General features: G+C 32.8%; 2 protein-coding genes and 1 pseudogene across 2 annotated transcripts; all 3 read right to left on the reverse strand.

Annotated features, from left to right (window-relative positions):
* The window catches only part of LOC122270840 (uncharacterized), a 313,909-nt pseudogene that overhangs the window by 287,882 nt on the left and 2,570 nt on the right, over positions 1 to 23,457 (reverse strand).
* Positions 22,118 to 22,612, reverse strand: LOC107454304 (protein FAM200A-like). Its single transcript, XM_016071445.2, has one exon. The coding sequence runs from the start codon at positions 22,610 to 22,612 to the stop codon at positions 22,118 to 22,120; it is 495 nt and encodes a 164-aa protein (XP_015926931.2).
* LOC139425729 (protein FAM200A-like) lies at positions 22,620 to 23,390 on the reverse strand. Its single transcript, XM_071181628.1, has one exon. It carries the CDS (start codon positions 23,388 to 23,390, stop codon positions 22,620 to 22,622), a length of 771 nt encoding a protein of 256 aa, XP_071037729.1.

Here is a 23,457-nt window from a genome sequence, read left to right on the forward strand (position 1 = left end):
AGTAATATATATATATATATATATATATATATATATATGCTACGATCTCAAAGTTTCGAGCTGGAATGAATAATTTCAACGAGTACAGTATCTCTAATGGTATTGTTACTGATTTCTTCACTAGTCGAAATAATGGTGACGAGGGGCTCGGCGATTGAATGAACTTTTTGTTAAGACAAAATGAAACAGATTTAGCGACAAGCTCCGAAAGACAAGCAGCAGAGATAACTCGATCTTAGTCTGACTAACTAACTTCACTGTACTCCGTTCCCCCTTATATACAATTTTTCACCGCATCTCCAAAATTCTTGAATTGTCTCAAACACGACAGAACGTCTAGGATTCCAGAATCATCGCGTAAAGATCTCGCGAATGACAGCCAGTCTCGAAAACTATACTGGCAGGACAGAAAGGAATCAGTCCGTAACAGTATCACGTGAATTTGGTTTCAAAAATACCACCGTATTATAGTAAATGTTTTTTCAGTATTCTGAGAAATGCCGTGAGAAAAAAAAAGTAGGCATAAGGCAAATAAAAATATATAGTCTTAAAAAATAATAGCTCGCATAATTTCTACTAAAATTTTTATTTTTGCCATTTTGTCTGAGCTCAAGGGGGGTGTTTAAACCCCTCCCTTGCGTACGTCACTGATTGGTAGAAACCATTATGAATATGAAATTAATTACCTTTAAGCATTTAGCAACCCCATTTAGCAACCTTTTAAAAAAGCGAAAAAATTACATATATTGCTTAACTTGATATTTCTGCTTAAGGTCACACTAGACAAAATTCTGTCAGGCTAAAATTTTCAATCGAAATTTTGTTTTTTCGGAAAGATTTAAGCACTAATTTCCTATCACTTTATTGAAAAGTAATTTTTACATCACTGCAAGATGTTGCCCAATTTTAAATATGCAGAAAATCAGTAAAAGAAATGTAGATGTTTTTTAGTAATAGCTTTTTCTTTAGAAATATAAATTTACTGTTTGCTCATAAGACATCTCTGTCTGCACCATAAATCAATTACCACTCTGAGAGTTAAAATTTTTACACTTTAATGCTTAGTAACCACTTAACTTAATGGCCTCGAGCTGATATAAGGGTGTCGTGCAAAAAGTAAGTTTTGTTCTAACTCTTTCCGCTTTTGAAACTGTAAAAAAGAACCTTCAGATCAAAGGTTTAGCATCTGAGTAAGGCATATATAGGTACGTGTGTACTTTCTATGCTTTCTGGAGAAATTTCTTCTAGTGGCAGCCAAGTTTATGCGTTACTGTATTTTTTCTTTTAAAAAAGTTATTTTTCACACCACTACTTGTATCCAAAGCTACTTAAAGCGTTGAGGCTTTTTAAATATTGGGAATATTATCAAATACTTTGTAAATTTCAGTTTTTATTTGTCCATCATTCAACAAAATATTTTGAAAATTTTCGAAATTTTATGTATTAGGCATAGTTATGCAGACTTGTGCGTTCAATAAAAAGATCCAATTTATTTTCAACTGAAAGAGCAATCACCGTAAATCTATTCCACCCTGAATGCTCAAATTTTTACACTTTAATGTTTAATAACCACTTTATTTAATAACTCGAGCTGTTATAAGGTAACTGGGCAAACAGTGGGTTTTATCTAGTAAACTCGAACCGTTTTTTAAACTGTAAAAAGAACCTCGAATTCAAAGGGTTAACATTTGAGTATAAGGCGCAGATAAGCAGCCTTGTGCTCTCTACGCAAAGAACTGCTTTTTTTTTCAAGTCAAGTCATCATAAATCAATTGCCACCCTGAATGTAACAATTTATACACTTTAGTGTTTAATAACCACTTCTTTTAACACGTTGAGCACCGCGTCAGCCATCGGTGACTGACACTGGACTTTCTATTTAGGGCCGCGTCAGCCACCGGTGGCTGACACTGAAATTACATTTAGACCGCGTCAACCACCGGTGGCTGACACTGAAATTACATTTAGGCCGCGTCAATCACAGGTGGCTGACACTGAAATTACATTTAGGCTGCGTCTGCCACAGCTTGCTGACACTGCCCGTGAAACTGCCTGCTTGCTGACACTGCCCACTTCACATAGGCCGTGAAAAACAGCTGGCTGACAGCGTATAACAACATGATATGGANATTCTTTTGCAAATTCTATTGTATTTAATGAACAATATTTCGCTTATATTTATATATGTCAACAGATGCCAATTTAGATTCGATATTCAAATGTTATATTTACTATATTAATTTATGTCAGCCTATGTATAGATATTTCAAATTATGTTTATATTTATATATGTCAATATGTGTCAATTTAGATTCTATAGTCAAATGTTATATCTACTATGTTTATCTATGTCAACCTATGTATATATATTTCAAATTATGTTTATATTTATATGCTTATATTTATATGTGTAAATTTAGTTTCGATATTCAAATGTTTATTTACCCAAGCAAAGTGCTTGTAATTTTGTATTAGCAACCACATCGACTGCTAAATTCAAAATGTTATCACTTTAAACTTATGTAAATTTCTAGATGTATGGGATAGGGGACGCTGCGAGGCCCAGGTGCCCAATTTTTTATAAATAAAGTAAAGTAAGTAAATATTGCCAAATATTCTGTAAACTTTAGTTTTAATTCTCTGTCATTCAAATTTTGAAAATTTTCGAAATTTTATGTATTAGGCAGATATATGCATGCTTATGTGTTCAATCATCACCTCCTACATCAGAAATCCTCCACACGGTTTCTTATAAGTAGTTTGCGCAGATTATTTAAAAAGCGAACCACTTGTGCGCATGAACCCAAAGTCTATTTTAAAAGTACCTGAGAGAAATTTATCATATAATATTTGAGAATTGAATCTGTAGTGGTTGACAAGAAAGTAAGACAAACCAATTATATTCATAAATGAAACAAATTTTTTAGACATATATTTGCTAATTTTAATGCACTTTCTAATTTTTAATAAATTTCATATTAGTAAATTTCATTATTATTTTCATTATTATTTCGTATTAATAAATTTCATATTCATTGTTCTTTCACTAAATGGTTTATTTTCATCGTCGTCTGATCGGACTACCGAAAAAAACCGTGTGGTGGCTTTCAGTTATCAGAGGATAGTTGTAGGAGGCGTTGGCTCAATACAAAGATCAGCTTTATTTTTAAGTCAAAGGGCAATCACCATAAATCAACTACCACCCTGAATGTTCAAATTTTTACGCTTTAATGTTTAATAACCACTTTATTTAATAATTCGAGCTGTTGTAAGGTAACTGGGCAAACAGTGGGTTTTATCTTGCAAACTCTAACCATTTTTTAAACTGCAAAAAGAACCTCGAGTTCAAAGGGTTAACATCTGGGTTTAAGGCACAGATATGCAGCCTTGTGCACTTTATACAAAGAACTGTTTTTTTTTTCAAGTCGAAGAACAATCATAAATCAATTGCCACCCTGAATGTTACAATTTATACACTTTAGTGTTTAATAGCCCCTTCTTTTAATAGCCTCAAGTTGTTTCATTTGAATTGTGCAAACAGTGAGTTTTGTTTTATAAAATCTCTTTTGTAAACTGTGAAAAGAACCTGGAGTTCAAAAGGTGTACACCTGAATATTAGTCATACATATGCAGTCTTCTGAGCTCTATACAATGAACGGCTTTCCTTTCAAGTAAAAAAACCAATCAGCTCAAATTAGAACTGACAGCTTAAAGATGCACCCACGGCAGGAATCGATCCCACTATCTGTACACTTCAGAGGGTTTGGTGAAAGAGGCTATCAATCTCTCGGCCATATAGGCTCCCAATATCAGCGATATTCAACTCTATCCAAATTCAGATAGAACTAGCGCATTATTCTGATGGTTATATACACGATGAAAAATAATTTTTAACCTTAACACGGTGCAACTACAATAGGGAAAAAGTCAGAGTAAAATTGAATAAACAAAATTTTTCTACTAATTCCTGACTACTAAAATATATTAATGAATTAAAAGAAATGTACCTGGATGCAAAAACTGACTGATTACTTTTATAAAATTAGAATAAATATTATGTGAATTGAACTTAACATATTTTATTAGTGAACTAAACTGAATTACTAATACCGGGAAACAATTTTCTGAATAGATATTTTCATGTCGGCCGATTTCAAATTTGTGTGCTATTTCTCTCTACACTCTACAGTTTTTATGAATTCTATACTATGTTTTAACCAGGGTTTTTTAAAATTCACACTAGTGACTACTATGTGTCCCCACTTCTCTGCTACGTGGGGTGTAGTAGGAAGAAAGCTGTAATACATTTCAGTATATGTTGTGATACGTTAAGTTTTTATGATTTTCGTCTTAAGCGCTCTTTTCTAATCAGCAGAGAAGTGTATATTTAAAACTATACTTTAGTTACGCACTTGTGCATTCAAATTAGTAGTTTTATGAAAAAAATAGTAGTTTTTCAATAAAATCTATTTTTTAGACTTTAAATCCCCACTCCCGAATTAAACAACATCAAGTATTTTTTTAAATGCAACAAAAAATCTGCTTCTTTAGCGCTATATATGAAAACCGGGTATTCAACTAAAAGTTAAAAAATTTATAACATGCATAAAATGTATTTCAATGTTGCAGAGGGGAGGGATGGGAGCCATTATTCTGGTTGTATATTATGGTACCTTGAATGTTATACAGATTAACATATTGATCTGATAAGATATTTTATTTGATTGAAAATAGCCATAAAATATTCATATTTGTATCTAACTTATCTAATGTTTCTTTGCTTCATTAATTGTATCTAATAATTGCAAACCAAACATATCGCTTAGTTTTATTGCACGCCAAACACAAGCACAATTTAAATAATCGAATTTCTGCTCGTTTTAATTTTAATTTCTTATTTAATTTTTCGATATCTTGTAAGCTGATATATTCATTCAATTAAAGCTATCAAAATGCCAAGTTCAATTACGTCAAAATATAATCACTTGATTTAGGACTGGCCGATAATTATTCAAATACTAAAATCTAACCCATTAAAGCTTCGGAATTAGAAAGAGAGACAAATTACAAGGACAGCGCTTGTCTTCTTAAAGACATCAAAAGCTTTTAACGCCTCCGCCTTTTTTGGAAAACAAGGAAGTTTTGTCCGTTTTCCATCAAAAAGTGTCCAATTTTCTATAACAGTTGAATAAGTTTTGAAGGTTAAGAGCTCTGAAGTGTCTTCTAAAATCTGACAGCTGTTAAAATGATGAGAACAGCCACTGTATCAATTTTGTTAGTTCGTTTTAAGTTCAATGAACACCCACTGATGTAACATTATTTTTTTTCTCAACATGAAATGGAAGACATTTTTACAACCAATTAAGCTAATCTTTGGAAGTTTTCATATTTTATTCCACTCGTTTTAAATTTGTGGATATAGCTGAGTAAATGTTGAACTCTCTCTGGGTTTTATCAACGCCTCTACACGGTTTTTTTATAAGTAGTCCGATCAGACCACAATTATAAACGCAGAGATGCCAACTGTTCCAGACACGCCAAAATAATTATCCAAAATAAAGTTTAAATAACTACAAACTAAATTTTACTTACAAATATTTGACTATTTTTGCTTGCTAATTAAGAGGTATAGCAAGTCATATTACAAGAAAGTGATGAATTATATAACCCTACAAATTACTTAGAAATAATGGTGGATAAAAATCTACTAAATTTAATTTATTAAACCAAGAATCACAATTGATAAACTACCACTTTAAAATATATATTTGCTGTCCGGAGCTTGAACTGGAGCAAGTAAAACAGCCATTTATAAAGAATTCTAACAAAAAAAGAAAGTAGTAGCCAATAAATGTCTAAAAATTTGTTTAATTTATGAATATGATTGGTTTGTCTTATTTACTTGTCAACCACTACTGGTTCAATTCTCAAATATATCTGATAAATTTCTCTCAATTACTTTTAAAACAGAATTTGGGTTCATGCGCACAACTGGTTCACTTTTTAAGTAATCTGCGCAGACTATTTATAAAACACCGTGCGGTGGCTTTCTGATGTAGGAAGGTGATGGAAGAAATAAGTTAAAAAAATTATCTTTCAAATCGCTCTTCATGTCATGAGTGAAAGCCCTTATATAGCAAGACGGAAAAGAGAAAAACCTGGTACGTAAAACATTTCATTCCAGCATTTTTTTCGAAAAAATGAAATATCTGTAACTATCAAGATTTCTTTTATAATTCTGGCATATATATAAAACTGCTTCGTTTCCAAGATAAAGTAAATATTCTTTAAAAATTTTAAAAAAGATTAAGTAAACTCCTCCCCTAAACTAGCTATAACTGAAATGGTTTTACTACCAGCCTTTCCTCTTTTCCGTCTCGCTTTCACCCCTGCTTCATGTGATGGCTATAATTAAAACATATTCTACAATTCATAATTGAGATAGCTACAACTATTATGCTGCTATCTTCCATGATATATATTTAGTTGTTTATATTTCTAAGATGAAATTCATTTCGATGGTGAAACATATTTAAATAAAAGTTTAAAAACTAAAGTAGTAGTTACAAATGCTAAGATTATTTATATATATTTTTGTTTTCATTTGAAAATAAAATTTATCATTGGAATCAATTTAATATTGACTAAGTTAAAAACAGCTTGAACTTTTAAAAAAAAGTAGGCCATTAAATGCTAAAGATGAAATAAAACTGTTTTTATTTGTTAAGTGTAGTTAACCAGCTTTTTGCTCAGCATCCTTCTTGAAACTCCGATACTTCCTATGCTAAAAATAATTAAATCGGAAATAATTCGAAGAAAACTGAAAACTATTTCAAATCTTGTGGTTAAACTGTAATATGAATGCACAGAACATATATGTTCGAGGTAGCTCAGGATGTAGAGCTTTTGCGTCACAATGGGGAGACCCGGTTTCGTATCCCACAAGTGGCTGGTTGATACGAATTCTGTCCCTGGTTAGCACCGACCAGTGCTGACGTAAGTTATCCTCAGTGGTAAACTGGTCATAGATCCCCTAAACGCCGGGCAAACCGTGAGAGGCTTTCCTCGCCATGCAACTCACACTTGGGTTAGTTCCATCAAAAAATCTTTCACGGAGGCTAGTTTGTTCCAATACTTGATCCAGAGCCGTAATGGCTCAGTGGATGGAGAGTTCACCATCCAATGATGTGAACCGGGTTCGAATCCCGGCAATGGCTTATCGTTACGAATTTCGCATCCGAATTGCATCGACCACAATGCTGACGTAAGATATCCTGAGTGGTAGATGGATCATAGGTTGGGATCCCCTTGTCGTCAGGCTAACCGTGGAAGTTTTTCATAGTTTTCTTCTCCATCAAAAAGTCCTCCACAAGGGCAAATTTCTCCCTGTATTTGATCCAGAAGTTCCCTTGTCTTCCAGGGGGGGGGTCTAAATTATAAGACTATGGAGTTATACATTGATGGTCGTAAATTCAAAATAGGGACGGCTGTTCAACGACGGTTATAGGAGAAAATATGAATATACAATAACTCCTCCCCCAAGATGAGCTTTTCAGAGGAAATTTAAAACCTGGCTATCTATTGTTTCTGCTGCATTTTTTAAGTTGAATAAAATGAAACCGAAGTTCAGGGGAAGCAGTTCTTTACCATGTTATTCTTTTCATTTTTTATTTTATCTTAACTTGTAAAAATATCGATCTGTTGATGGTTAGTTGATATTTGAACTTGTAAAGATCTCGACTGGTGATGATTAATTGATACTTTATACCTATAAAAAAATCGACCGTGAGATGGTTAGTTGGTATTTTAACTTATAAGAATATCGATCGAATGATGGTTAGTTGTCAGATTTCTGCAGAATATCTTGTTCTGCAGATTTTATCGAATAAGTAAGCTCGGGGCTTCTAGTTCGAGAGTCCACATCACTTGTTGTTATTCGAGTTTACGGTTACTATACTCCAGGGGAGGGTTTTCTATTAGCATTCGCCCAGGTCTTGTGTCCTGGGCTCGAGTAAACAAACTGCTTAATTTATGTTCTACTATGACATTTTTTACTAATAGAAAATCTCGATTAAGGAATGAAATGCAGAGATGTCAACTTGCTCCGAATAGTGCATAAATATTTCGAGTGGTAGTCGTTTATTGCATAATATTTAGTTTAGTAAATTCGATTAATACGGTTTTTACTCACTACTACTTCTAAATAAGTAAAAGCTACGCCACTTGATGCTACACTTGTAATTTAGCCATTTTGTTACAGCTAATCCTGATTACTTTCTAAAAAGGTTGCGAAAGTAATCTTAAATTGCAAATTTAGTTTGTAGTTCTCTACCGCTTATTAAAATATTTTAACGATTCTGTAGCAGTTGGCGTCTCCGGAAATTTCGTAATTTAATTTCTCTACGTAAATTGAAGTAGCAGCTAAGGAAAGAAAATACTCACTTAAATTTTTAACCCGCTAATTTTTTGTTCTGCCCCTTCTTATTCAAATGATAAAGATTGAAAAGAGTTAGAATTAGTAGAAAAACTGCAAGTATGGCCCAGTGGTGGGCAAACTAACGTTCCATAAACTCTCTAACCATTTCTCATCAAAAAAAAATATATTAAAATCCCTAAACATAATTTATATTAATGCCTATTTCATCCGATTGCTTTGAAATTTCGTATGCATGAATGTTTTGAACAGATATACAAATGATTAAAATTTGGTGTCCAATGAACGAATAGTTTGATCTCTGGCGCATCGGAACTGCGCATCCAGGAGACGTAATAAGGAGCAGTTCTTCAATAGTTGTTAAAACTTTCGGTTTGATTGCGATTCAGATTACCTTTCAACAACTTAAAAAAATGCCTCGCTGCAGGATTCGCGCTCATTACGAGCAACTTTCAGAGTTTGACAGAGGTCGTATCATTGGATTGAAAGAGGCCGGTTGGACAAATCGGAGAATCGCTCGTCATTTGAGTCGAAACGATGCGGCGATTCGAAGATGCTGGCAAGGATGGATGGAAAATGGCAGAGTTTAGCTTCAGGATGGTAGCGGTCGACCTAGGGCTACAACAGAGCGGGAGGACAGAGTGATTGTCCGAGCAGCTGTCACAGCGCCTTCTTCATCTCTGTCAACCATCAGACGTTCAACCCAAACACCAGTGTCCACCATGGCCATTCACAGACGATTGAGAGAGCGAAATCTACGCTCGCGGTGACCGTTACGCTACCTGCCACTCACGCCTGCACACTGCCGAGCCAGATTACAGTGGTGCATGGCTCGATCAGGCTGGAACGATGCCGACTGGGGACGTATAGTCTTTAGCGACAAATCCCGCTTCCAACTGTGTCCTGACGATCATCGAAGACGTGTTTGGAGACGCACAGGGCAGAGGAGGGATCCTGCCTTTACTATTGCACGCCACGCCAGCCCTCAACGAGGCATTGTGGTCTGGATTGCCATTTCCTTTGACAACCGGACCCCTTTGGTCGTCATTAGAGATACACTTACTGCACAGCGGTACGTCGACGACATCCTAAGACCAGTTTTGCTACAGTTCCTTTTGCAGCGCCCTGGGATGGTTTTTCAACAGGGCAATGCCAGACCACATACGGCACGTGTTGCTATGAATGTCTGCAAGCTTGTCAAACTCTTCCTTGGCCTGCCAGATCTCTCTCCCATCGAGCATGTCTGGGATATGATGGGAAGGCGATTGCACCTGGAACGGAATGTTGATGCCTCGCTCGACAATTGGATCGAATTTGGCAGGAAATACCACAAGAGACCATCCGGGAGCTTTATCGGTCTATGCCACGCCGTGTGGCAGCTTGTATCCAGGCTAGAGGCGGGTCAGCACCTTATTGAACTTGTTACGGTAACTCTGCAATAAATAATTCAATTGTTCTGAAATTTTTATCATTTACTATTCTGTACATTGTCTTCCTATCCACCAATTTTCGTTTCAATCGGATCATTTCTTCTTGGTGCGTCAATTCTCTTGTTATAGAGTGTATATATGAATGTGTGGTGTGTAAAGCGTTACTTTTAAATTATTTAACTACCAGCTTATATATTAAATATAATTTATCATTATTTTCTAATTTGCTAATCATTGTATGTACTGCTATCTGTATATAGTATATTATTTGCAGCATTATCCTTTTTTAAAAAATTGGTAAATGCTAAGAATAAGAACAAATATCAGAACAAAAGACAACTCAATAATACCTAAGGAAGAAGCTGTTTTAAGGTGAATTTAACTTGGTATGGGATTTTAGAATGTTTTTTTATTATTTTATTCGGAAGGAGACAATTTTCTTTTAAATAAAATTTTTTTAAGTTAATATTTTGTTTGAATGCACGAATTCATAAAGAATGTATAGGATATGTATGCATATTTTTGCACTTGTCTACTGTTTTGAAAATATCGCATCATAAACAGAAATGTATTATCGCTTTCTTTCTACTACTCCCTACGTAGCAGAGAAGTAGAGATACTAAGTATTCACTCGAGTGGTATTTAAAAATCCTGATTATGAATATATTGTTGAATTCTATAAAAAACTGTAGAGAGTAATCGATTGCAGTTTTGAAATCAGTGATATTTAAGAGTTGTTCAAAAATCTCATGAAACAAAAAAAAAAATTGCTTTAAAGTGTTCTTTATATTAGAAATTTCTTTTTAATGTTTATCCCTTAAAATCTTGCTTCAAAAATTGGTTTGTATATCGAAAAACATGGTAGTACCTATTTGTTTAGATCAAGCGAATATTTACCTCAGTAACCTATCTCAGAATGAAAAAGTTGTAAAACAAAAAAAAAATTATATGGGAAAAGGTCAAGATAGTCTTCAGGACACATTTCTTTACTTGGTGATATTTCGAAATAAAGAATAAGTAACCAACATTAAATTGCTACTTATAATGTGCGAGAATCACTAAAAAATAAAAATGCCTTGAAAATAGATACATATTAACTTACATATTACATTAGCCATTGAATTATTTAAAAGTGGCGGTAATTAAAAATAGCATAAATCAATTTTACTTAACCAAGAATCATACATTAAGAGACTACCACTAGAAATTTTTCTCCACTGTCCCTAACAAGTCGGCATCACTGTAGATGCGTTGAAATCCCAATTCGACATAGTTACCACATTCAAAAGTTGGTTGTTAATTATTTTACACTAATTTTCATTTAAAAAAAATTAATTGTTTTTAAGTTATTATTGATAAATTGAAATATGATTTAGTATTAAATTTAAAAAAAAAAGAATTTGTCAAATTGATTTGGAGAAAAGATCAGAAAAAAAATATGAAAATACTGTTCTTAAGTACGAAGTCAATCAGTTTTTGCCCAACGTCTTTGCTGGTTAGTTCCCAATCAAAAAATAAATATATAAATTAAAACGAAATAAATAAAATGCCATGAAGAGAAACGTGACCATAAAGGATTAAAATTAAAAAATAAACAAATAAGTAAAAATTAAAATGAAATTAAAAAAAGGTGAGGAATAATAAAATTCAATGCGAAATATAATAGGCGAGAACTAAATTGGAATTAACAGGGCTGCAACAAACAACTGAAAATGTAAAAAGTGGTAGATACTCAATTAATTTTTATTTATTTATTATCTCTGCAATTATTCAATCGCATGTCTTTAACTTACATTTCAATTATTCATTCAATATACATTCAATTATTTCAGTAATTTTTCTAACACTACACATTCAAATTTCGAAATATATGAAATGCAACTCAATCTTTAAAAAGGGTGCGTAATTATTCTCATTCTAAATGTTAAACTATTTAATGCACTATCACTTTATTAAAACTTTTCTAGAAAGCGGTGCAGTTGGCAACAAAGAAGGTTTTACTGAACCGCGATGGCTCAGGGAATAGAGCGTTTGCCTTCCAATGAAATGAACCGGGTTCAAATCCCAGCGATAGCTGGTCGATACGAATTACGCATCCGGCTAGAGCCGACCACGATGTTGACGTAAAAATATCTTCAGTGGTAGACGGACCATGGGTTAGAGTCCCTTTGCCGTCAGGCTAACCGTGGGAGGTTTTCATGGTTCTCCTCACCATTCAAATGCCGGTTAGTTACACCAAAATGTCATCCAAGGCGAAATTTCTCCCAATACTTGATCCAGAAGTTTCCTTGTCTTCTGGATTGAGTTCAAAATTTCAAGGATACAAAGTTGAACATTAATAGCCGTAAACCCAAAGATTGGGTAGGCTGTTCAACGACGGTTATAAAATAAAATGAAAGAAGGAGGTTTCACTGTACTACTCTTTCAAGAGAATGGGCCATAATCATTGATATTTCTCCGTTTTAAAATCCAGTTGGAGGAATTATACATTTTAATTCAGAGATGCCAACTAGATCCTCTACACGGTTTCTCTTAAGTGGTTTGCGCAGACTATTTAAAAAGTGGACCAATTGTGCGCATGAACCAAAATTCTATTTCAAAAGTAATTGAGAGAAATTTATCATATATTTTTATTTGAGAACTGAATCTGTAGTGGTTGACAAGCAAATAAGACTAACCAATCACATTCATAAGATAAAAACAATTTTAGAGATATATTTGCTACCACTTTCTTATTTTTACTAGATTTCTATTCGTAATGCAAGTCATAGTTGTAGTTACGATTGAATAATTAACGGGTTATCGCCCAGCGTCATATATTTAGGACAGTTCCTTTTTTCAAAGACATTCATAGTGGTGGGAAACTTTTTTCAGTATTTTCATTAATCTGGGTGAATAAAAGGATTCTCAGATACCACAATGATTTAGTTATTTCTGATTAGATCTAGAATTCAAATGAACAAGTACTTTTTGAGCTATCTAAGACTTTTTGAATGCCTTAACAGTAGAAAAACAAATTAATTTCGATAATATATTATACCACTTTTTCCATAAAACCACTTTCTGTATCATTTCAATTTATGAATTCGGGACAAAACGGGTTAAAGAGATAATAAATAAACAAAAATGAATTGAGTTTCTACCACTTTAAAAATTTTTTAGTCGCCTGCGGCATCCCTATTTTCGTACGGTTCAGCCTTTTAAAAAGTTAGCAAAAATGACCAAAAATCTGCAAATTTTAGTTTCTAATTCTCTGCCGTTTTTTACAATATTTTATCGAATCCGAAGCAGCTGGCACCTCTGTTTAATACAGCTTTAACATTATTTTAAATAACACTCTGAAAATATGCGAGATTTAATAAATTTGAAATACTTTATCTCAAAGATATTTTACGATCATTTCTCACTACTTGCTCTGGCAAATGAAAAAAACTATCGGTTTCTAAATCGGCTCCAGCTGATTTCGAACTGAAATCATTCCAAAAGAGAATAATAAGTTCTTTATCTGACTCGATTTCTACAGAAATCGTTTTATTTTCTACCTGGTCGTTGCCAATTCCATCGAATAAATAAGAGATTTCTGATAAATAATGAATGAATTTACCTTCAAGTTTGTGGAAAATGAATTTCATTTTATGTAGGTGGTGTATAATGAGCTATTAAAAATAAAGCCAAACAGTGAAAGGAATCTTTGATTAAAATAATTCCTGGTATGGGAAGAGCATGCATAATTCATGCTGATAGAAAACGACGTTATCTTCCGAAAAATAAATTAGATTTGTAATAATTTTAATAAATACATCAGTAAATATGTTGATTTGGAATATCATTTCGGTTTTGAGTTTCTAACTTATGTTATCACTTGTACATTTGAGTGACAGTCAAGTATTTTTTAATTACGATTTACGTTTTCATACCGGCCAACTTTTATTCTTTTTTTTGGAAATGAGGCAGTCCTATGTGGATTTTTTTTTAATCATGCTTTCATATTAGCCAACTTTTACTATTTTTTTTTTTTTGGAAATGAGGCAGTCCTATGCGGAATTTTTTAAATTATGCTTTCATATCAGCCAACTTTTACTATTTTTTTTGGAAATGAGGCAGTCCTATGCGGAATTTTTTAAATTATGCATTCATATCAGCCAACTTTTACTATTTTTTTTTTTTGGAAATGAGGCAGTCCTATGCGGAATTTTTTAAATTATGCTTTCATATCAGCCAACTTTTACTATTTTTTTTTGGAAATGAGGCAGTCCTATGCGGAATTTTTTAAATTATGCTTTCATATCAGCCAACTTTTACTCTTTTTTCTGGAAATGTGGTGCACCTATGGAATTTTTTTAAATCATGCTTTCATATCAGCCAACTCTTACTCTTTTTTTAATAAATGTGGTGCTCCTATGTGGAATTTTTTTAATTATGCTTTCATATCAGCCAACTTTTACTCTTTTTTCTGGAAATGTGGTGCACCTATGTGGAATTTTTTTTAATCATGCTTTCATATCAGCCAACTTTTACTCTTTTTTTTATAAATGTGGTGCTTCTATGTGGAATTTTTTTAATTATGCTTTCATATCAGCCAACTTTTACTCTTTTTTTTTATAAATGTGGTGCTCCTATGTGGAATTTTTTAAATTATGCTTTCATATCAGCCAACTTTTACTCTTTTTTTTTTATAAATGTGGTGCTCCTATGTGGAATTTTTTTAATTATGCTTTCATATCAGCCAACTTTTACTCTTTTTTTATTTGGAAATGTGGTGCACCTATGTTGAATTTTTTTTAATCATGCTTTCATAGCAGCCAACTTTTACTCTTTTTTTTTAGAAATGCGGTGCTCCTATGTTGAGTTTTTTTTTTAATTATGCTTTCATATCAGCCACATTTATTCTTTTTTTTTGGAAATGTTGTTATCACATGTGTAATTTTCTTTGTAGTATTCAATTAAGATAGTTAAAATGATATTTATTAGCAGAAATATTTCATTTTCTTTCCAACTTAAGACGCAACCACGCATTTAATATTAATTTCGAATTGGTTTATACCCAATGTAAAATCTGTCCTATTTATTAAATTAAGAAAATAATAGAAAACCATAAAATTAGTTACCATCTTAGAAAAAAAAAATAGTGGAAGATTCCCGAAAATTCGAAAAGTTGTCAGCAATGCCCTCGTTTTTCTGCGTTTTTAATATTAATATTATATAGCTGCCAAATTTTCCTTTTAGTCGGAAGATTTTTCTTTGTGGGGGAAAAATGTAGCTATATTTATAAAAATCAGATGATTGATGGACCAACATAATATAGATGGTAAGCATCAATAATTCCATCATGAACCGTTACGTTTTTGATGGTAACCAGCAAAAGTAACACCACCCTAATAAAGGGATTCGGGTGGATTTATGATTGTCAAAACAATATGAACTTGTTTTGAAGGTTTGTTCACGTTAAACCATCAGAAATTTTCCACCATAGTTTCTTCGAAATCAAGTGTTGGGACAATCATGAACAACCATCATTCCAATGTAGGAATTCGGACTGATTTATGATGGTTCAACATAAAAAAATCCGAATTGCTTTGATGGTATATTACTAAGAACCAGCAAGAATTACCATCAAGCCATCATGGAAATGTATTGTTGGAACCACCATGGTCCATGAGAATCAAACTTTGTTTGATGGTTAATCATTAAAAAAGCATTTTCCATCAAGGAATAAGGGAAGTTTGTTGGCTTATCCATGAACTCAGAATAAAAAATGTTGAATGATGGTGACCATCAAATGGACCATCACCTATCACACTGAAACCATCATAAACCATCAAAATGTTTTGATCGGACCATCAAGAATTGTGACTTGGGTTGGCTTTTAGCTCTGTAAAGGAGCTGGACACCAACAGAACAGATCCACTGTGCAGATTTCATGACATGTTTATAAGGATTGATCTTCATATTTAGGGGGTATTGTATTCAATCAAAAATAACATCGAGGAACAGATTTTTATTTTCATTTATTTATTATTATAATTTTTCTTAGCTTTCTGTTGTGATATTTTTAAGCATATCTTGGAGCACCGGTGTTATTGTCAGATTAAAAAAATTGTGATTTCTAAAGACAAGAACCTAGTTTTCGAAATTGAAAATTGATACCTTAAAATCTAATAAGCTCATCATAAGGAGAAATCGATAATCTACAATTTTAACCATCTTCAAAAATTATAATCTAAAAGTGCTAAAGGCAATTTATTTGGTCTGGTACTAAACTTTCAGGCTTTCCGATGCAGGAGGTGATGTCCTGGATGTATCTTCGCGCTATTCTTCTCTGTGTTGTGCTATCTGTCCTATTTGACAAAGGCTTATAAGCTTAAGTTAAGCACACAAACCAGCAAATGTAATTCCAATAATCCTGGCAAAATTATCAAAAATTCTGAAAATTTCGGTATTTAAAAGTTTACCACTCTATAAAATATTTTGCAAAATGTGTAGTAGTTGGCAGGCCTGCCTTCATTGTATCAGAGGTCGCAATTTACAAACACGTGATATTTGTGCGACTCGAGAGCGGCTTGTATATGGAATAAGTAAGATAAGGGGAGGTTTTGGAGCAAAATTTGCCTAATAAAGGACGATACTAACAGTTTTACTTACCTTTTTTATTTTCAGTTTTAATCATTTGGATTAAAAAAAAGGGGGGAGAACGGAAGAGAAGCTGGTTAAAAGTTTAAGTCGGTTTTTTCTTCTCATATCTGCTACTTTTGATAATTTAAAAAATTAAACTGTGCGATTTTAAAAAATAGTAATGATTTTTTTTATCAATAAAATTACCAATGAAGAACTCGCCGTCATCACGAAAACATCAAAAATTCTAGACTCTGAGGCACAAAACCGCAAAGGGCATTATAGTCAGTCAGGGTGATGAACATAGATAGTGAAGTTAGTTATTTTCCTAATGAAACATATTTATATTCTTACCAGTTCTTATTATTTTGAACAGTATTTAGTATTGAACGAAATCGTGTTTGAACAGTAATGGAAGTTGAACACTTTAAATGAACTACTTATTTAGTAAAAATAATTATACTGGGAAACAAATTTTTTGTTTCATTTATAGAAGTACTTGATCTTACCGGATTCTAATGCTTCACACCTCATACAAATTTTGTTCTGAAAGCTACAGATTTTTTTTCCAAAATGATATTTTTATTTGAGTTTATTTTTTGTCTGAATGCACAAGTTTATAAGGATCGTATAGGGTTTATATACATGCATATACACTTGCCCATTTATTTGAAAATAAGATTGAAACAGAAAAAAAAGAATGACCTTAACTCATCGCATCGTAAACTTAAATGTTTCATTATTTCTTTATACCACTTCCTACGTAGCAAATAAGTGGGGGTACTTAGTATTCACTCTAGTGAATTTTAAAAAAATCATGCTTAGGAATATATAATGAAATTACTAAAAGACTACAGTTTGTTGCGAGAAACAGATTTGAAATCAGTGACGCGATAATACCTAAAACTTGTTCAAAACTTTCCTGCAACAGGAAAATAATTGTTCCCTGATGTGATTTCTGATAGAAAATCAAAAACAAAACGTTAAATCGTCTTTTTTATTAATAACTAGCCGCTTAAGGCGGTCAGCTGTCCGCCACGCTATGTTTCTTGGGCCCTAGCACTGCTAGTAGAGACTCGATCCTCTTCTAATCTTCTTTGACGTTCCTCAGGTGCTTCTCGCGCCCTAGCACCGCTAGTTAAGACACGATCCTCTTCTAATCTTCTTTGACGTTCCTCAGGTGTTTCTCGGGCCCTAGCATTGCTAGTTGAGACACGATCCTCTTCCAATCTTCTTTGACGTTCCTCAGGTGTTTCTCGGGCCCTAGCACTGCTAGTTGAGACACGATCCTCTTCTAATCTTCTTTGACGTTTCTCTGATACTTCTTGGGCTCTAGAATTGCTTGTCGAAATTCGGTCATGTTCCATCCTTCTTTGACGTTCCACAGACGTTTCTTGGGCCCTTCTTCTTCTTTGAGAATCTCTTAATATCTTTTTCTTTGACAAAATACAAAGTTTTTTGGAAGGCGGTTCTGCCATGTCAGTAATCGGGTTTTTAAGAAGTCAACGAATACTTTAGAACAACAATTACTATGAAAGCAAATCATGAAACTTCAATATTAAAATCTAAGTGCTTACCTGCAAACTGAAACTTTCTGAAAATAACTAATTACATTTAATAAAAACTGTTAAAATAAAGAATAGAAAAACCAAAGAGATCCAAGGTAAGTGTGATCGTTCCTTCAAAAACAATTAAATTCCTATTTTATATATTATATAGCTACAATGCTTAAAAAAAAAAAACTAAAATGCTAAATACATGAAAAGAACACGAAAACGAATTAATTTTTTATGGTATCAATTTCTATTTCTATATAATTTTTTATGGTATCAATTTCTATTTCTATATCGCTACAAAAATTATCGTCTTCGCTTAAAAAAAAAAAATAGAGCGTGGAAAGAAGAAGAAAAACTTATTATAACAATTATGAACAGCGACAAATATATCAAAGCGAAGCGTTCTATTTACGTATCGAATATGTTGCCACATTTTTAATACAAAAGTTAAACTTTTCTCCACTTTGATAAATGTAAACTAATGCGAACCTTACAATTAAATTATTAATTCCTTCGTATATTATTGGTTTAAGTTGTCGAAAATTAATATTTCAATTGTAAGGTTCGCATTAGCATACATTTATAAGAGTGGAGAAAAGTATATGCATTTTTTAATAGTTTTTTGAATATGGATCTTTGAAAACGATAAAGCATAGATTTTCTAACAAAATGACAGATAACTAAAAAACTAATCCAAATTTTTGAAAAAGAAAAAAAAAATACTTCTTCATTATGTCAAAACACAATTATGTGCCGAGTTTCGTGCCTGGGCGAGGCTTCTGGGGCGATAGATTGTGATTACAGACTCACACACAGCCGCGTTTATTATTATGTATAGATTATTAGTTATTTATCGATGAATATTGGAAACACGCACTCAGATGATACGTTTTCCAAGCACTCAGCGTATTCGCTGTTAATGCTAGAAGATAATGCATTTTAATGTATTTATGCATTGTTGTGAATTTTCCCTAACACAATAAAAATTTAATGAAGTCATTTGTTATCGACGCAAAGGAAGTTTAAAATATTTTTAAATGTAAGTATTTAGTTAAAATTTATTCAACAATTTTAAAAACGGATTTTTTTAAAAGAAAAAAAGTTAAAAACATCTAAAGGAAGTCTATTCGAAGTCTACAAAAACCTTTTCAAAATACAAAACCCACATAAAAAAAAAAATCTTTTTGTACGGGTGATACGATTACGTTCACTTTAATGGCGATCTAATGTTCAACTAAACATATTTTATTGTCGATTTTATTTCCTTCTTTCACAAATTGTCTCCTTTTAACAAAGAAGTTGATAAAACGAAAATGACCCGTACAAATTTCATCTGGCACTTCCGAATTGCCCCTTGTCCATTGCACAACGATCACCAAGGCTTATGGGTGCTTATTATACGAGACATTTATGGTTTCATCATTAGGTTCCATTATGGGGAGAATTTTTACGAAACTTCTCCCTGCAATTGCCGTTTAAGTAAAATCCGGATCTTACTTCCTTCTTTCCAACGTTCCTTGTTAAATGAGAGGAAACTATAGTTCATTTAGAGTACCATGAAATATTCTTAAGTAGTCATTGAGGGTTTTTTTTTCTCGAGAGAGAAATTTTTTGTAGGGAGAGTCAGAAAAAGTATGTTACAGTTGGGCGAAGAATGAAGTTTTATTCTCATGAAAACATAACATTCTCATGCAGTACACCGTTAAAAACTTTAAGGTGTCTTGAACCATAATATCGTTCAAATTTTCTGAGACCTTAATATAGTGTATTTTGAACAATATTGCAGCACTTCAAGAACTTGATTACTCTATACTATGATTCAACTTAACATCGTATTAAGATTGCAGAAATTTTCGCAGAATCAAAACTCTCACTTTTTGCGATTAAGCAATCCGTGAACCATATTTCGTTATATGTGAGAATCATTTCTTCACGAAATCAAGTGATTAGTAACGAAAGATTGTTAATTATTCTGAACCAGGATGAAGATCAGATGATCGAAAATAAAGCGACGGAATAAGTGTAGGGTGATCAAAGAGTTGGCCTCGTGCCTGAAAGAGCCCGGTTCGAATCCCTCTTGGACTCGGGTGTGATCATTTCCGTCCTTCTTCTGTCGCTAAGGGGACACTCATCCAGCTATATGGGGATCAAGATTATATAGTGAACTATGGTGTAAAGCTGTGCGGTGTCCAAATTTTTTTTCTTTTTCTTTTTGTTGAAAAAAATGGAATAACGAAATATTTTTTTACTATTGCTGAAATTCGTTTTCTCGAAGAAAGGACGATACTTATTACTACACTACTTTGACGAAATGTTCTCTCGAAACATATACCAGGAAACGGTTTCATCAAAAACGAGAAAAAGTTTCGTGAAATTGAATATCCATTTTTTGTTACAGTGAATAGAGTATAAATATGGTTTGGTTATCTTTTTTTTTTTAAATTTTTATTCATTTATTTATTTTTGAGAGTGAGAGCGAAAGACAGGGAGAATATTGATATGACTGTATATGAACTTTTCATATATTTATATGTAGTGATGTGGAAAATAAGTTTAAATGAATAAAAAATAATACATTAAAACATGAACTTGGCTACCACTAGAATAAAGTTCTACAAAAAGCGTAGAAAGTTGGCAGCCCTGCAATTATTATCTGTTTCCATTGACTTATTTTTCGCATGCGGAGAAAAAAAATTGTGCTACCAACTTTCTTTGAAAAGTAACAGAAGAAATATTCTGAGTGAATCACGAAACGAAAAAAAACAGTTCCGCATAAATAAGTAACTTAAAAAACCCTAAAAACCTTTATTACGTCATCAACACAGTCCAATGCTTTAAATTACATCACGCAGAATACTCTAATAAGTTGCAAAGAAAAGCAAACAAAAATTGAATAGCAGAACAAATCCAATCTGATGTCACATACGTGTGGGTAGACCCATACAACAAACGTAAATCGAGCGTTTAGGTGTTCAAATACGTGGGCAGTTTTAAAGTGACCAGCTAGAATAATTCAGAAGCCCAAAAGCAAATTTTGTTCCTTTCAGAACAATTCTTTCCCCGTTAATTTCTCGTAGGAAGATAATTTGAACCCCGCCCACTTGTTTTTCAATATCTTTGTCGAACTCTTGGTGGAGAAAATTAATACATTATCGTTCGTTATTCCTGTCTATTATTCTGTACTTGACTCCTAAGGGTATTATTTGCAGATAAAAAAAAAATTTCTTTTTATTTCGAATGTTTTTAAGAATGTATGACACTATGACAAATCTACCGGGTGACATAATCCCACAAAAAAAGAAGATTTTGACAAGCTGTGAATTATTAAACCTATCTATTCTACGATTAATCGATTCATTTATCTTCTTCTAAATTTATTTTTGTTTCTTTTCGTTTGAAATGAAAATGTTTAATTTTTTTTATTATTGTTGTTAGATTTATGTAGGATCTTTGTAAAGTGGAAAATCTGCTCTCAAAGCATTGCTCTAAAACGTTTCTTAACTTCTAAGTTAACATATACAGGGTTCGTATGCACCTGGAAATATTTTTATACTTGTATCAATTTTGTTATAAAGAAACTTCTGAATGAATTTTTCTTAATATTAACTTCCTCTAACAAATTCAAATTTCTTATATATCATCATCATCATCAATATTTATCTGGGCGCCTGGGGCCGTTAGCGGCCTTTTTCCCATTCGTCTTGAATTGTGATCTTTAGGGTGATTCTTTCTGGTAATAGGAATGCAATTGAAGTAAAAGGAATTTAAATATTTTGAATTTTAGATAAAATTACCTGCCATCGGCCTGAGGTTTACGTCTTCTCTTAAGTTTTCGAAAGTAAAAATTTCGGTGAATCCTGCGGTGTCACAATTTATGTTTTTTTCAAAAAATCTGAAATTTAGCTTTGCAATATGATGATCTAAAGCAGTGGTTTCCAAACTTGATGTTACTACGCCTCCCTAAAAAATATTTAATAATTTGGCGCCCCCCCCCTGAAAATTTCATAAAATAAAAACACAAACATTTTTACTCTTATAAAATTTATTCATACAAACTAATGGAAAACGATATTTTATTATTGTTTTTAATGAGATGGATGTGCTTGTCTATTAGCACAAAGTTTATCAAATCTTGGTGTTTGTGACGATATAGCTACTCGTAGCTCTTTTTCTACAACTAAACGAGCTCGATATTTGGATTTCATTGCAGTCAAGGCAGAAAATCCCATTTTGCATAAATATGATGTTGCAAACGGCAGCAGTACTTTCAAAGCTTTGTTTGGCAAAGTGTTATATTCTGTATGAAGATTCAACCAGAATTGAACCAGAGATATAGTCTGATATTTATGTTTTAATGTAGTATCACAAGATAATTCAATCAATTTTTCTTTTTTAATACTTGTCAATCCAAATTCATCATCTTCGTCGATAAATGGATTCTGTATCCACGCAAACTTTGTAAAATCAGGATCACCAAAATAATTCGAAAATTGAAGCAACAAACCATAGAAGTGTTCCACAAAGAGATTTTTGTTTGCTTCTATATTATCTCGGACGCATAAATTTAAACGTGGAAACATGTCAATCTTATTTTTTTTGCAAATTTGATTTCCATGGCTCCACTTTTTTAATAAATGCTTTAACTTCGTCTTTTTGTATAAGCAAATGCATTTGCGGTCCTTGCATTGATTTATTAAGAACACTCAATTTTTCAAAAATGTCAACCAAATGTGTAAGTTTAACGATAAAATTATCATCCCTAAACATATTGCCGTCTTCATTATGATTTTCCTCGAGAAACATAGCAATTTCTTCTTTGAGTTCAAGTATCCTTTGAATCACTTTTGCACGAGATAGCCAGCGCACTTCACAATAGTACAGAAGTGACGTGTAATTAGCTCGCATATCTTCACACAGTTTTGCGAACAACCTTGCTTTTAATGGACTGTTCTTTATGTAATTTATAACTTTCGTTACTTTTTCTAAAATATTGTTAAGTTCCTCGCTTATTGTTTTTGATACGAGAGCTGCTCTGTGGAGCATGCAGTGCGTCCAGAGAACCTTAGGTGTTTTCATTTTAACTAGTGTTTGAAGACCAGTTTTGTGCCCCGTCATTGATTGTGCACCGTCAGTACAGAGTCCAATGCAATTATTCCACATTATGTCGTTCTCATTAAAAAATCTGTCTATTATTTTGAAAATTTCATTGGATGTGGCTCTGTCAGGAATTGGTTTGCAAAATAAGATATCTTCAATTATATTAGTATCGTCAACATATCGAACATATGCAATTAAATGTGCGTCTTTAGCTACATCAGTAGCTTCATCTACTTGTATGGCGAATTTTGAAGTACGCATTCGAGAAACTAATTGGTCACAAAGATCTTCAGATATATCATCAATTCTTCTGCCAATTGTATTATCA

This window comes from Parasteatoda tepidariorum, chromosome 6 (genome assembly GCF_043381705.1).
Source record: "Parasteatoda tepidariorum isolate YZ-2023 chromosome 6, CAS_Ptep_4.0, whole genome shotgun sequence".
NCBI lineage: Eukaryota > Metazoa > Arthropoda > Arachnida > Araneae > Theridiidae > Parasteatoda > Parasteatoda tepidariorum.